Raw genomic sequence first — 15,494 nt, forward strand, 5'->3', positions numbered from 1 at the left:
AGACCTCTAACTTTAAACTCTAGGGTCGGCACCATAAGTTACAGCGCCGAGCTAAAACATCTCGGCGCCGAGGTGTCTACCCCCTATTGCACGAGGCAGCTGAGGAGCAGGCACCTCGACGCCATGGGTTACGGCACCGTAACTTATGGTTCTGGCCCTAGTAGATAAGTTTATGTCACCTAAAGATCCAAACGTGAAAGCTTTTCATAAAAAGGATCAAATTGTAAAAAGTACGGAAGAATTGGGTCCCACAACCCAACTACTTTCACATCATGTCACCTGAGATTGGCCGAGACCTTGGATTCTTGACTTCCATCGAGTCAGAAAGAGCACGAGAGATTGGCTACAGCCTTGACTTTTGCTTAGTAGCCTCTAGCAACTTGTCAAACGGTAGTAAAATCGTCATTCACTGTCTTATTGGTTTATTATATGCCTACCAATCGAGGGGAACAGAAAAAAAAACCCAACAAATTTGGAGGGAGGGAGTCGATCGGATGATTCGCTCAGTTAGTGAGCCTTTCATCAGGCGCGAGCAAAGAAAGATCAAAGCGGAGTACAATGTAATTGGTGTCCATTTGGAGTTTGTAACAACTAACAAAGATCGTTTGGTTCATGTGGTCGTGGCAGTTCGAAGAGAACCCATCTACTTGACGGATGGTGTCAGACTCTAGTATTATTAATGTCACACCAGTCTTAATCGCACAGTTACCAAATTATAATATAACATTTAATAATTATAATACTTCTACGATACTACTATTAAGATTGATCTGGCAGATGCAACTACCTGGCGCACGCCGGCAGCCCGGCACCCGCACTTGCTGGCACCGAGGCTCATGGCTGCTGGTGAAACGGCGAACGCATCGCAGCAGCGTCGAAGACGCGTCCACCGAGCGGCGGCGAGCGTTTGTCGTCGTCGTCCTCCTCCTGTGCTCCAAGGCGCAGGAAAGCGCGTGCCTGCCTGACGTTCGCGTTCTGCAGCAACTGGAAGGCAGATGCACACGACAGTAGGGAGGGCCCAAGTGCCCCCTGGAGACTTGACCCATTTGCCGTGGCCTCGCTGATAATTCCAGCGGCTTCAGCCGATCATTGATCATACAGTGTTCTGAACTTCTGATATGATCAATGTACCGGCTGATCTTTTGGCGTTGCCTGACGTGGTGGAAACTACGCTGCAGTGTTCTTTTTCAGCGTATGGTAATGAAATCCGTTTTTCAATTTGTTTTGTTTTTCGGAGCTATATTCCTTTTTGTTTCGTAATGATTCTATGCTTGAAACTTTGAGGTGCACATTTTACACCGCGAGACTTTGCGGAGTAGATGATCGAATAGGTTAATGCACTGCATTTGTGCTGTGAACCTGTTTGTGCTCTCGAGAGGAAAATCGTCTGACGCAGTCGTAGTGCAATTGGCGAGACGACTGACAGAAATCGAGCGATCGCCGCCGCAATGAGCAGTCAAAACACGGTCGAAGGAAAAAAAAAAGAGCGCCTCGCAAAAAGAAAAAGAAAAAAAAGAGCGAGACGAAAATCTTAGCCTAGGCCCATCGTGAATTCGTGATTCGCAAGTAAGGAAAGCCCAGACTAGATTGTTAAAAGGCCCAGCCCACACCGTATCCGTCCGGTGCGCGACCGCACGGCGACCCAGGCGGTCCCAGCGACTGCGAGACAGCCAGGCGACCCGGGCGAGCCGTCGGATCGCACATCCACGACCGTCGCGCATCGGCCGCCGCGTTCCTCTATCCCCGTGCCGTGCTCCGCGCCTCCTCACTGTCCCTTCCCCAAACACCCTTTTCCTTCTTCCTCTGCTCGTTCGTCGAGCAGCTCCTCCCCTCCTCTTCCCATCCCCATCCAAAACCAAAACCCTCGCAAAACCTCTCCCCATTCCACCCCCGCCTCCGCCATTTTCAACCAGCGGCGACCACCGCCACCGCCACCTCGCCCTCCAATGCGGCAGTAGCCTTGCCGCCTCACCCAGCGAAGCGATGGCCCTCTCCGCCGCGCTCCGCGTCCCGCTCCCGCGCCTCCTCTTCCTCGGCCCCTCCGCCTCCGTCCTCGGCGCCGCCTCCCGCCGCCGAGCCACCGCAGCCCCCGCGGCCGCCCTCCGCTTCCTCGCCTCCTCGTCCCCCAGGTCCGCGCCCTTCTCCTCGCGCTCCGCGCGGCCCCTCCGCTCGCGCCGCCGCGACCGTGACGGCGATGGGCGCGCGGCGGCCGCCGGCGGGGGTGTGGGCGGCGGCGGGGAGGGCGACGGAGGGGGCGTTGCGGTCAAGGAGCGGATTGTGCCCGTGGAACTGCACAAGGAGGCCACGGAGGCCTACATGGCGTACGCCATGTCCGTGCTGCTCGGCCGCGCGCTCCCCGACGTCCGCGACGGGCTCAAGCCCGTGCACCGCAGGATACTGTGAGCTCTCGCCTTCTCCTCTCCCCTTTCTGCAAAACTGCTCACAAGCTAGCTCCCTGTGTTCCTGTTTGTTAATAAGCTATGTTGGACCTGATGTGGGTTTAGAAGCTTGCACTCATTAGTTTTAGCGATTTTGTGTTAACATCACGTTATATAGGAACTACATGTGACATAAGCTATTGAGTTGTACAGACTGCTTAAATGCTATTGTGATTGCTAGAAGAATGGAAAACTCAACAACACACATGGATGTGGAATAGGGAGGCCGATTAGTGTTCACAGATTGCTTTCAGAAAGTTTACATTACAGTTACAGCCCATGCTATAGCTGTGAAGCTCACCTAGATGGCTAGATTTGTCTATGTTTCTTTTTTTCACTTGCATGTTGGATAGTTGTTAAATATCTTTAATTGTCCTAGGGAGATGCTAGTTAGACATGGGTACTGCACTAAATCATTGAGGAGATGCCTCTTTGGTCAATGCAGTGTTATCAACTTGTCTATGCCTCATCTGGAATGTGGGAGTTTCATGGAAACAATATTTTTTCCTGTAAAAATCTCATGGATTTCCTTTTTTTTTACTTTCCAAAATGCATATTTTCCATGCAATCAGTTTGGCAAATAACTATGTTGTATGAAGTTTTTCTGGAAAGTCTTACCTGGTCTTACACTGCCCTTCTCAACAATGCAGGGTGGTTGTTATGACCTGCATTCTGGATATTAACCGCTTCTGAAACAGTTTCATGTTTATTTACCATCTACATGTCTTACCCTAACAATTCTGATTGTTATCACTAGAGCTTATTGTCAAGAAACTTGCAAGACACATACAGCTGTATTCATATAACTGACTAGATCTTACATTTTACTGCATAGTTCCCTTCTAGTCCTTTTACTGATCTTGCTTCATCCCATTTGGGTGATTTCTAAATCTGTTTGCAGCTATGCCATGCATGAGATGGGTCTTGCGTCTCGTAGGCCATTCAGAAAATGTGCCAGAGTTGTTGGTGAGGTACGCAAGCAGGAACTTGTATTCATTATCTAATTGTGGGGGATTGAAATCGCATCATGTGTTTTTATCTTTTCTGCTGCATTACACTGTCAGTTTTGAGAAACATGCATCTCCACCTTCACTGGGCATAGGCTGGGACTTTGCCAAGGAGTGCAAACCAAAATTGGTCTGTTTGCGTGCACATGTGTGGGTTTAGTCATCAACTCCAATGGAAAAGAGGCACACTTTACCAACCTCTTAATATGGATAAACTCTGATTTTATGGTCTGTATGCATGTTTTCTTGAGCTGGCGGTCCTCCCTTCAGAAGACAATAGTGATGTCAACACCTTCAAATTCAAATATCTATGTTAATAAATAACTGGGAACTTAGTCTGCCTTAAATCCCAAAACTTGCCCAAAGATTTCAGAATAAGATCTCGAGGTGGTTTGCTGGTAGGCATGCTGCCTCAATTAGTTGGCTCAAAAGGACATTAATTCTTCGGTTTCTAAGTTAGATGCAATATTTGGTTGGGCAATGTCAGAGCACCTGCTTATCCAGTAATGTTTGGTGATGAAATCGCATGGGATACAATTTGAAAGTCCACCTAGTGGCGTTAGATGGCCTTCACAAAAGGAGTAGTGATAGTGTGAACTTGTGATGTGATGGAACTTTCATTTGTATCTTAATTTACTATGATTTTATGGAATTTCTTTGCATTTTTGACTGATCAATTTTGATGTGGGCCTGGTTGACTTGATTTCAATTGTGACATGGAGGACATGAAACATTGTGGTCAGATAATGTTACAGGGAGGGTGACATTAATAAATAAAACCATCATCCAACTTTTCGTTAGTTTTCAACACTATGGAGTTGTATATGTGTATCTGTCTGCCTTGCTGTATAAAACTGCAGCTTTCAGCGATACCCTTTTTTGCCTGTTTGGTATACCATTGTTGATTTTTCCTTGTTTTTGCAGGTACTAGGTAAGTTTCATCCACATGGAGATACAGCTGTATATGATAGCTTGGTGAGGATGGCTCAGGTAAACTACTATGGATTCTATTTGATCAATGAGCTGGTGCATTGTTTATCTGTTTAAGGAGTGACATCAAGTAAGGTCTAAACTGAATAAAAATAGTACACTTTGGTCAGCTCTTTGCATCAAAGCTCTTAATATGATTCCTGTCACCCTATCAGTTAATATGAAAAGAACAGTAACAGTTTACTTCATTCTAGACAGAGACTTACATGTCGCATTCTACTTAAATGTCCCCCAACACAAGCTTGTGGTGGCGGATTTTCATTTTCGGGTACGTACCCACCGGGACAAACGTGCCAAGATTGCGAGAACGAAGTGGTGGAAGCTTAGAGGGGAAGAGGCACAAACGTTTAAGGAGAGGATGCTAGGCGAGGGGCCTTGGGAAGAAGGGGCAGATGTAGATGATATGTGGCTAAAGATGGCGACATGTGTTCGGAAGGTGGCTTCAGAAGTGTTTGGTGTGAGTAGGGGAGGCAAGCAGGAAGTGAAAGAGACTTGGTGATGGAATGACGAGGTGCAAAGGGCTATTAAGGAGAAGAAGGAGCGTTTCAAACGCCTTCACCTTGACAAGAGCGCAACCAACATCGAGGGCTATAGATTAGCGAAGAGGTCTGCAAAGCGAGCTGTAAGTGTAGCGAAAGGTCAGGCTTTTGATGACCTTTATCAACGGCTAGGTACGAAGGAAGGAGAGAAGGACATTTATAGGATAGTTAGGACCCGCGAGAGGAAGACAAGAGACATAAACCAAATCAAATGCATCAAGGATGAGACAGATCGACTTCTGGTGAAGGATGAGGAGATCAAGGACAGATGGCGAGAATACTTCGACAAGTTGTTTAATGGGGAAAATGAGGGTCCTACCTTCGTGTTGGACGACTCATTTGATGATACCAACAGACGCTTTGTGAGGAGGATTCAGGAGGCAGAGATCGGGGAGGCTTTGAAGAGGTTGAAGGGAGGTAAAGCGATGGGTCCCGATGGCATCCCCATTGAGGCGTGGAGATGCCTGGGCGAGAGGGCGGTAGTATGGTTAACTAAGCTTTTTAACCTAATTTTCCGGTCAAACAAGATGCTGGAGGAATGGAGGAGAAGTATTTTAGTACCGATCTTCAAGAACAAGGGAGATGTTCAAAGTTGTACTAACTACCGGGGGATTAAGCTGATGAGCCATACGATGAAGCTTTGGGAGAGGGTTATCGAGCATCGACTAAGAAGATTGACAAGAGTGACCCAAAACCAGTTTGGGTTCATGCCTGGGAGGTCGACCATGGAGGCGATTTTCTTAGTACGACAGTTGATGGAGAGATATAGAGAGGAGAAGAAGGACTCACACATGGTCTTTATTGACCTAGAGAAGGCGTATGACAAAGTACCGAGAGACGTCATGTGGTGGGCCTTGGAAAAACATAAAGTCCCAACTAAGTATATTACCCTCATCAAGGATATGTACAAGGATGCGATGACTTGTGTTCGAACATGTGATGGCGATACCAGTGACTTTCCAATTAAAATAGGACTACATCAGGGGTCAGCATTGAGCCCTTATCTATTTGCTTTGGTGATGGATGAGGTCACAAGGGACATACAGGGTGATATCCCATGGTGTATGCTCTTTGCTGATGATGTGGTGCTAGTTGACGAGAGTAGGGCAGGGGTTAATATGAAGTTAGAGCTGTGGAGACACACATTAGAGTCGAGGGGGTTCAGACTGAGTAGGACCAAAACCGAGTATATGATGTGCGACTTTAGCCCGACTAGGCATGAGGATGGGGACGTTAGCCTCGAAGGTCAAGTGGTGGCCAAGAAGGATACTTTCCGGTATCTAGGATCAATGCTTCAGAAAGATGGAGACATTGATGAAGATGTTAGACATAGAATTTCAGCCGGTTGGTTGAAGTGGCGGCAGGCTTCTGGCATCCTCTGTGACAAGAAGGTGCCACAGAGGCTAAAAGGTAAGTTCTATAGGACGGCGATTCGCCCGGCGATGCTATACGGTGCTGAATGTTGGCCTACAAAAAGGCGACATGTCCAGCAAATGAATGTAGCAGAGATGCGTATGCTGCGTTGGTTCTGCGGGCATACAAGAAGGGATAGAGTCCGGAATGAAGAGATTCGAGATAGGGTCGGGGTGGCACCTATCGAGGAGAAGTTGATTCAACATCGGTTGAGATGGTTTGGACACGTACAACGGAGGCCTCCCGAGGCGCCGGTGCGTAGTGGAGTTTTAAAGCGGGGCGATAATGTAAAGAGAGGTAGAGGTAGACCTAGACTAACTTGGGACGAGACGGTTAAGAGAGACCTTAAGGAGTGGAATATCGCTAAGGAATTAGCTATGGATAGGAGCGCTTGGAGATTAGCAATTAACGTACCTGAACCGTGACATTTGTTACTTTTTGTTTAACCCCTAACTCTTCCTTTGGCTTGTGCCCTTTTTATGTTTTTTATTCTTGTTTTCCGTGGGTTTCATCTCTAGCCTACCCCAACTTGCTTGGGACAAAAGGCTAAGTTGTTGTAGTTGTTGTTGTATATTTTTGCTATCATTGTTACTAGGGCAATCCGTAGTCTACTATTTTCTATCCCAGCTTCCGATAATGTTTGTTGGAACTCAATAACTACTTGGGTTTTCACATATCCATCCTGCATGCGATTCAAGTTATTATGCCTGATTTGCACATTTTTGTGAACTACAAGCTTCTTCTTCTTTTTTGATATGCTATCTTGCAGGATTTTTCAATGAGGTACCCGCTTGTACAAGGACATGGAAATTTTGGCTCGATAGATGCAGATCCTCCTGCTGCAATGCGATACACAGAGTGCCGCTTGGATGTAAGTTAATTTGAATTTTGTTTACTCAGATAGCATCAGAATTAATTTTTTTTTTGCATAAGAATTGTCTGAAATATTTGTTAGAACTTAATTATGTTCTGCTAAGTTTGTTGATTATGTACTTCATTCATCCCTACTAAGAATATCTGAACACCATTTTGTCCCTAAGCGCTGCAAGTTATTTTTCTGGATGGGAATAAACACTAAAAATTGTTCTTATTAAGCACTATTGCCTGAAACAAATGAACCTCGATATATCAAATCATTTTTATACTGCCTATTTATCTATTACAAAAACTCTGTGGAATAACATTCTTATTTTTGTGCAGTCACTAGCAGAAGCCATGTTCTTGACTGATCTGGAGCTGAATACAGTATATCTTTTCACGTCTTTGATGTCTTTCTCTGTGAGTGGTTGTTGCATGATATTCCTTTTTTTCCCATCCGTTTCATGCTGCTTTTTGTTATTTTACAGGTTGACTTCGTACCAAACTTTGATAACTCACAGAAGGAGCCATCTCTGCTGCCAGCTCGTGTTCCATCTCTATTGTTGAATGGTTCTTCTGGGATTGCGGTATGAGTTTGTATTCACTTTATACAAGTGCTACTAAGTCAGACATTTATTTATGCAAAAATGGGATTCTTTCGAATGTTTAAATTGTTTCAGGTTGGAATGGCAACAAACATTCCTCCTCATAATCTGGGGGAGCTTGTTGATGCTCTTTCTATTATGATTCAAAACCCTGAAGCCACAGTAAGTAATTTGTACCATATATCATGATGAGTTCAGTATTATGTACCCCTGTTTGTATGCATGTGTGTTGAAAAGGCACTCAGCTGCTATTTTTTCCTGTGATAATTATTAACAAATTCTCATAAGAAGCAAGGAGCAAGAGCAAATATTTGCTTAGCATGGGCATGATATTGTTACCACTTTTCATGTCCCGTCGCAGAATCATTGGAATTATGTTGTTGACTGTTAAAGTAACATTAGCAGAACAATAATCTCCAGTTGCAGTTTGTTTGCTCTAGATGACTGTCACTGTGTTCAGATGACTAGGCCAAATGGGTATATGATTAGCACTTGAGCTCGCCCTGTTATGTGCACTTTTGTGTTCTGTTTCTTCACTTTTGTGTTCTGTTTGTTTCATATGAAAGCTCCAAGAACTACTGGAATGCATGCCTGGTCCTGACTTCCCTACAGGAGGGACAATCCTAGGAAATCAAGGGTACATTATTTCCTTTTTTTTATCCTGTCATTCTCTTTGACTTCTGCATTAACCCTTTGTTTTGTGTACCCAATCCCTGCCCCTCCTCTTAAATAGTATTTTGGAAGCCTATAAATCTGGACGTGGCCGAATTGTTGTGAGAGGAAAGACTGACATCGAAACCATTGACGAAAAAAGCAAGCGCACAGCTATAATCATTAAAGAGGTATGAGTTAGGGGTGTTTGGAGCTGTGGCTCTGACATTTCTACTATTACTTGTTCTTTTGGCAGTTCTCTATACCTGCTTAGTCGCTGGAGGGCATGCACTTTCTAATTTCTACATTTCCATGCAGATTCCATACCAAGCTAACAAAGCCACTCTCGTGGAAAAGATAGCTGAGCTTGTTGAAGAGAAGGTAATTTCATTTGGGCAGATTTAGTTGTCTGGTTGGTCTTAACTCGAGCCTATTCTGTGATGAATTTAAGATTTTTCTAGTACCACAATTGAGGCATTAAAAATTCCTACTCTTATTATATTTCTTAAGTGCAGGTATTGGAAGGTATAAGTGATATCCGGGATGAAAGTGACCGCACTGGAATGCGTGTAGTAATCGAGGTTTGTTCCGCCATCTTTCATTTCTATCTGTTGTGTTGAGGTTATCTCTTTGGGTTACGACTGAACTTTCCTGAGTACTGGGATTTTAATGCTTTGTTGTTGATTTGTAATACTTATTTTTTTCCCCTTATACCATGCTTCAGCTGAAAAGAAGTGCAGATCCTGCCATTGTCCTGAACAACTTGTATCGTCATACAGCTCTGCAGTCTAGTTTTAGCTGCAACATGGTAGCGTAAGTACACTTAAAACCATCTTTGAAATTTAGTAATTTCATCACATTTAGTCTTGTGTTCAATTGCGAATAGGAAAACAGCTTATTCATATGGTGCTTGCAATCTGTACATTTTCTTGATGTTGCTACCACAAAATGACATGGCAGTGAACAGAAAATTTTCTTATCTTCATTTCATTCAGAATGGTCTACGACAGCGCCATCCTGTTTTGTAGGATAATAATATTATTTGCACACGCTAGTTAAATGCTACAGTTCTTGAATCAAATAAATATCTCTCCCTCTTATTGCTTTTAAGTAGATTTATCATCCTAATGTTGAATGCTTGAAATATTTGGCATGAGGGAACAGCAAAATTTAACTCCATTTGAAATGCTTTCATGTTGACATATCTAGCATCAAGAGTACCAACACCTTGGTATCTACACAATTAAAAACTTAATTCTTAAAAAATAAAAATAAATTTTTTGCTAAAAGAGCAGAAAAAATTGTAGCAACCACATGTAGGTATTCAAATATATTTGTGAAATATGTCAGTAAAGCTGCCATAAGATAATTACCACTACATCCTATAGAAAAATCTTGTAGATTCGTGTATTTGTCATTGAACAGTCTCAGAATCATGAGGCTAGCTATTTACGTAAGAGGCAAAAACTGGCATTAATGATCTCATATGCACCCCTGATGACACTTGTAAAATATCGACATACCCTAGATGCTGAACTTCATCTTTGAGCTCTTCTAAATCTTCTGATTGAAGTGAGAACACTAAATAAATCTTCTCATATTGCTAACATTTCAACTTATGTCAGGAACAACTTTGCATCCTCAATTCTCATTCTTGTTTATTCTTCTTGATCTGTTCAGTATACTTGATGGACAGCCAAAGTTAATGGGACTGAAAGAAATTCTTCAGGTTCTGTTATGTTAATTAATTAATTATAAATTATTATTTTTGCACAGAATCATACATGTTGATTTTACAAGTTGCATGCTGATGTGCTATATCTGATGTGGGCCTGTGGGGCTTGTTTTAATAACTAAATAAAGGGCATAAAACTTAAAAATACTTTGAAGCCAACTAGCATTGGACACATTTATATACATAATCTTCAAGATTTCGTCTTTGATAAATAAAAGTCAGATGTAGCTATATATGTCGAGGAGCTAGCATCCTGCAGTGTAGTCCAACGTTTTTGTTAGTTCACTTTTACCTCTGACTAAAGTGTCTAGCAATAATAGGTGGTCTATGCCACTTGTTTTGAATGCATTTGTGGAGGGCTCATGTAGCAATTTTCAATACTAACTACATTCACTGTTAGATATAAGGTATTCGAATGGAGTGTATGTTAAATGCAAGGGATATTTGTTTGTAACCAGTAATTAAATAGCAAGGACCAAAGAACTGATGGATTCATGCTGAGCCTATATCATGTTGCTAACAAGGGTGTACTTGACATCTCCACACTAATATCATAGCCCTTACCACCTATATTTGCATTTGATCATTTTCTTAAACTTACGTTACATTTCCTGTATACACCGTCTGTGGTTGCTGCCATAACATTTATGAACCTCAGATTTAATTGCCCATTTTAAACTTTGTGTCTACTTCAGGCATTCCTCGACTTCCGATGTTCTGTTGTCGAAAGGCGTGCAAGATTTAAGCTTTCACAAGCTCTAGAAAGAAAACATATTGTGGAGGTAAATTGAGTTAGGTCGCTTAGCTTCTTTGGATATTGAAAGGTCGATGATTTGTTTACTTCGTGCAGGGCATTGTTGTTGGCCTTGACAATTTGGATGCTATGATTCAAATAATACGAGAAACTTCAAACCATGCTGCAGCAGCAGAAGCTTTAGTCAAGGGTAACTAAGCTAGCTGCCTTAAACTTTGCTCCAATAAAGCAAATTGCTTAAAGAATTCTAAGTCCTTGATGTTCCATGATGGAGTCAAGCAATGTTTTCCTCTAACTATGGACAATCTAAACCTGCGCAGTTTGCCACTCAATGTGCCTTGGACATTAGAACTTGACACAAAAAATAAAACTTGATGACAGAGAGATCATAAGATACTATAACAGATTTGTTTTGTTTTCGTATATTTTATCTGAAATTATATGTGCAGAATTTGGTTTATCTGAGAAGCAAGCTGAAGCTCTGTTGGACATCACACTAAGGAAGCTTACTTCCCTTGAGGTTTCTGCATCTGAATTTTATTGTATTTGCAGTTATTTGGTTAAAGTCGGTTCCTATTTCTCCTACCTGAAGGAACTGAATGGACCTCTGCTTTTTGCAGCGGAAAAAATTTGTTGATGAAGCTAAAACTTTGTCAGAGGAAATTTCTAAGTTAAATGACCTTCTGTCAAGCAAGAAGCTTATCTTTCAGGTTCGACATTTCCAACCATGTACAAATATTTCAACTCATTCTGTATGCATGTTTAGCTACTGTATATTCACAATCCATGTGAAACTTTTTAAGCTAGTGTGTATATACCATATTATCTTCTGAACTGAATGAACTCCTTTCTTGAGAATTGGAGGATTTCAACTGATTTAACATGGGTCTAATACTTTGTTTGCAATCTGCAAAGTTAGTAAATAATTGCTATAACTTGAAAGGACATTATACTTGGCCATAAAATTGGCTGTTTTCCCATTATCTCTTACTGTACCCGATGCCCACTAGGCTCTGGATAAAGGGGCTTAAACAAATGTTACTGTACATTAGGTTTTAATAAAGCACTAAGCTATGTCATTTACAATAATTCATCATTTTATTATGAGATGGTTTGATCAACGTTACAAGCTCGTTATTGTTCTTCCTTGATTGATATTGCAGCAGTGCTTTCATAGAGAACATAATTGGTGAGGAACCAATGTTTTTGCTTCTATCTTGGATGCATATTTTACTTTTTTCCCGATTGAATATAGTTGGAGGCTTGGAGCACATTCGAGGCTCCATGAAGTCAACACGTCTTCACATAGTTTCTGTTAATGTGCTTTAGTTCTTACACTCATGTTACTGAACATTGTTTTCCAGCCCTTTGTATATGAGTATATCTGTGTTGTTAGTACTTCTCTTGATCCTGTCTTTGTATTTCTGATCTTAATCATTCATCCTGTTGTTTTAGCTTATTCAACAAGAAGCCACTGATTTGAAAAACAAGTTTTCCACACCGCGACGTTCTTTCATAGATGATTCAGTTAACAGTGAAGTTGATGATATTGACATCATTCCAAACGAGGAAATGCTTTTGGTGCGAACATTTGTCTATTCTTACATTCGTGCTATCCAACATAGTTTTATCCTTACTCATTCGTCCATTTTGTTTTTTTTTTTGTTTTTCTGCCTTGCTTCACTTGATCAAACATCTATCACCTGAAGATTCTTAGTGAGAAAGGCTATGTTAAGCGGATGAACCCCAACACGTTCAATTTACAAAATCGAGGAACCATAGGAAAATCTGTTGGAAAAATGCGAATGAATGACACAGCCTCTGATTTCATTGTATGCCAGACACATGACCATGTTCTTTATTTCAGGTATGTGAAGCAGGAGACATTTCTGATTGAGTATATCTTTTAGCATCTTTGGAATTTCTTTACTGTTAAGGATTCTATGATGAAATTAACTTGGATTTCTTGCACTTAAGTCAATATATATTTCTCAACTCTCATGCAATTGTCATGGTGTCTATTCTCAGTGACAAGGGCATAGTATACTCAGCACGTGCTTATAAGATACCAGAATGTACTAGAACTGCTACTGGAACTCCTTTGGTACAGGTACAGTGATAAATGTTAATTTGGACTAATGAAACTCAGCAGCTGATGTGCTGACCTTTGCTACTTCGTTATTGTTTAGCTTCTACCTTTATCTGATGGAGAGCGAATAACCTCCATCATTCCTGTGAGTGAATTTGGTGAAGACCAATATCTAGTGATGCTCACTGTTAACGGCTACATCAAGAAAGTCCCTCTTAATGCTTTTTCATCGATCAGACCTTCTGGGATCATATCAATTCAACTGGTATACCCTCTCATGTGCTTGCATCTCTTACACATAGCATACTTTTGGGTCATTGTTAAAATGTGGTACAACTTTTATTCAACAATTGGCAAATGTTAGGTTCCTGGTGATGAGCTCAAATGGGTCCGTCACTGTGGCAATGATGACCTGGTTGCATTGGCTTCACAAAAGGGGAAGGTTATAGTCAACTCATGCGATAAGGTAGGCTACACACAAACATAAATCTCGGTGATGATTGTATTGGTTGGTATGTGATTTACCCAATGGGAACTGCTAGCAGGTTTATGTTGTAAGCGTAGCTCCTTGGAATAAGCATTAAGTAATATCACAAAAAGTACACTTTTCCAGTAAACTATCACATCATTACCTTATTTTCATTTTACAAATGATTTTGATATCAAAGTAGCAATTATGTTTGAGGTGTCGGTAAATTCAGTTTTTTTATGTCATTGAAATATATTTGCATGACCACATGTGGATGTGCCTGCCATTTTGGGTTGCTCTTAAATTCTTATTCTTATATATATTTATTATGTTTCACCCAGATTCGTCCCCTGGGAAGGAATACCAGGGGTGCTGGTGCGATGAAGCTAAAAGAAGGTGATAAGATGGCAGCCATGGATATAATTCCAGCAGCAGTGGACAACATGCCTGAAAGTTATAGCAGCAGGTAATTTCATATATAGTTTGGGTCTTTGGGAAACTATCTAGTAATTGGCAGTGCCTAATATGGGTTTGTAAAATTTTATTAGCTTTACAAAATGTGAGAAGAGTTTGACCATATTCTAAATACTGAAAAATTCTGAAACCTCCATTAAACTTAGTTTCTACTTCCTGTTTCCAAGTACTGAACAATTTTGTCGTTAAATTATGAACGGCTGCTCCAGGGTCAGAAATCGGAGTCCCCCATGGCTGCTTTTCATAGCTGAAAATGGTATTGGGAAACGGGTGCCCTTAAATGCATTCCGGCAATCAAGATTCAACGTTGTAGGTTTGGTGGGCTACAAGGTATAGTTAGCTTTTGCTCATCAGTTCATAAGTTTTCTAAAAATCAGTGCTTTTGAATTGAAAACTACTTATAATGATGCACGGTCCGCCACATACTGTCTTGCTTCTTATGTACATTAAGAACCTTGATGTGCTTTGGAACTTGAGGTGTGCGTTACATCATGCTATTTGACCTGATCAATCTGGTATGTTCTATTTTGTCTCTGCAGCTTCCAGCAGATTGTCGCTTAGCTGCTGTATTTGTTGCTGGTCTTTCACTCGGTGGTACAATTTCTCAACTTGTTCCCCTTTTTCATTGTTTTTATTTGCTTAACCACACACTGTTTCATACACCCATCGTAACATATGATGTTGCCTGTGAATTCAATCGTAGATGATGGTGAAAGTGACGAGCAGGTTGTTTTAGTTAGCCAGAGCGGCACTGTAAACAGAATCAAGGTTAAAGATATATCCATCCAGTCTCGTTATGCAAGGTAAGTTTGATGCTATAATAAAAGCCTGTAGTTGATTTGTTTTTTTGGGCTTTCCGTTTTCTGTTGCCCAATTGTTTCATCATGCTCTACCTTTGTTGGGCAACCCAGGGGAGTAATTCTGATGAGGCTGGAGCATGCCGGAAAGATACAGTCAGCTTCACTGATATCTGCGGCGGCAGCAGAAGTCACTGAAGATTAATCTTGCTTCCAAGAAGCAAGTAGTTTAGTCTAAATTAAAGCCCTGGGTGTGCACCGCGTGCCTATTGAGCATGCATTTTTGAACTGTTTCCTGTCGCCGGTAGGATTCAGGAATTCTGATAGTTCCCACGCCAAGGGCCATGGCATAGTTAGCAGCTGATGATTTGGTGGATAGATCTCCTGTGGCCATTAACCTGTCAAGAAATGTAGGTTTTACCCGCAGAACACAGTATTATTCATGCGATGAGTGGTGGATGTAAAATGGCACGTTGGCTTGCAAAATTTATGCCTCTACGGTATTCCTCTTGGATTGGCCTGGGCTCCGATACATATCAAGTTTCGAATGTGTTCATTGAACATCTTAATATTTCTCGTTTCATCAAGGCAAAGAGCAATTATCGGCCATCTGAATCTTTACCAAAGGTCGAACCGAGTTCATCAGGCCACAATCCTACTGCTACAGTAAAATCT

At 41.8% G+C, this 15,494-nt stretch overlaps 1 protein-coding gene across 2 annotated transcripts; it reads left to right on the plus strand.

The window, feature by feature from the left end:
• The first annotated feature begins 1,824 nt into the window (after positions 1–1,824).
• Positions 1,825–15,376, plus strand: LOC112874329 (probable DNA gyrase subunit A, chloroplastic/mitochondrial). 2 transcript variants are annotated; one of them, XM_025937598.1, is made up of 27 exons: positions 1,829–2,399; positions 3,340–3,409; positions 4,370–4,435; positions 7,157–7,258; positions 7,588–7,632; positions 7,734–7,832; positions 7,926–8,012; positions 8,417–8,487; positions 8,584–8,692; positions 8,820–8,882; positions 9,017–9,082; positions 9,226–9,314; positions 10,182–10,230; positions 10,932–11,018; positions 11,087–11,180; positions 11,440–11,510; positions 11,611–11,700; positions 12,446–12,571; positions 12,700–12,857; positions 13,019–13,100; positions 13,180–13,344; positions 13,444–13,545; positions 13,890–14,014; positions 14,232–14,352; positions 14,562–14,616; positions 14,726–14,825; positions 14,934–15,375. In XM_025937598.1, exons 1-27 carry the CDS (start codon positions 1,984–1,986, stop codon positions 15,022–15,024), a joined length of 2,799 nt encoding a protein of 932 aa, XP_025793383.1. In that variant the 5' UTR covers positions 1,829–1,983; the 3' UTR covers positions 15,025–15,375. The 2 variants fall into 2 exon arrangements, 1 of the variants encoding a protein (XP_025793383.1); XR_003224942.1 differs by lacking the exon at positions 14,232–14,352 and having other exon boundaries at positions 1,825–2,399; positions 14,934–15,376.
• Positions 15,377–15,494: the final 118 nt, after the last annotated feature.

The sequence above is a fragment of the Panicum hallii genome, chromosome 9, assembly GCF_002211085.1.
Source record: "Panicum hallii strain FIL2 chromosome 9, PHallii_v3.1, whole genome shotgun sequence".
Taxonomy (NCBI): domain Eukaryota; kingdom Viridiplantae; phylum Streptophyta; class Magnoliopsida; order Poales; family Poaceae; genus Panicum; species Panicum hallii.

Excerpts from the sequence above, each read along its gene's own strand:
- LOC112874329 (XM_025937598.1), top strand. The coding sequence starts at position 1,984 with ATGGCCCTCTCCGCCGCGCTCCGCGTCCCGCTCCCGCGCCTCCTCTTC. Across the intron at positions 8,693-8,819 it reads CAGCTATAATCATTAAAGAG|ATTCCATACCAAGCTAACAA; the intron begins GTATGAGTTAGG and ends ATTTCCATGCAG. Across the intron at positions 13,345-13,443 it reads GGATCATATCAATTCAACTG|GTTCCTGGTGATGAGCTCAA; the intron begins GTATACCCTCTC and ends GGCAAATGTTAG.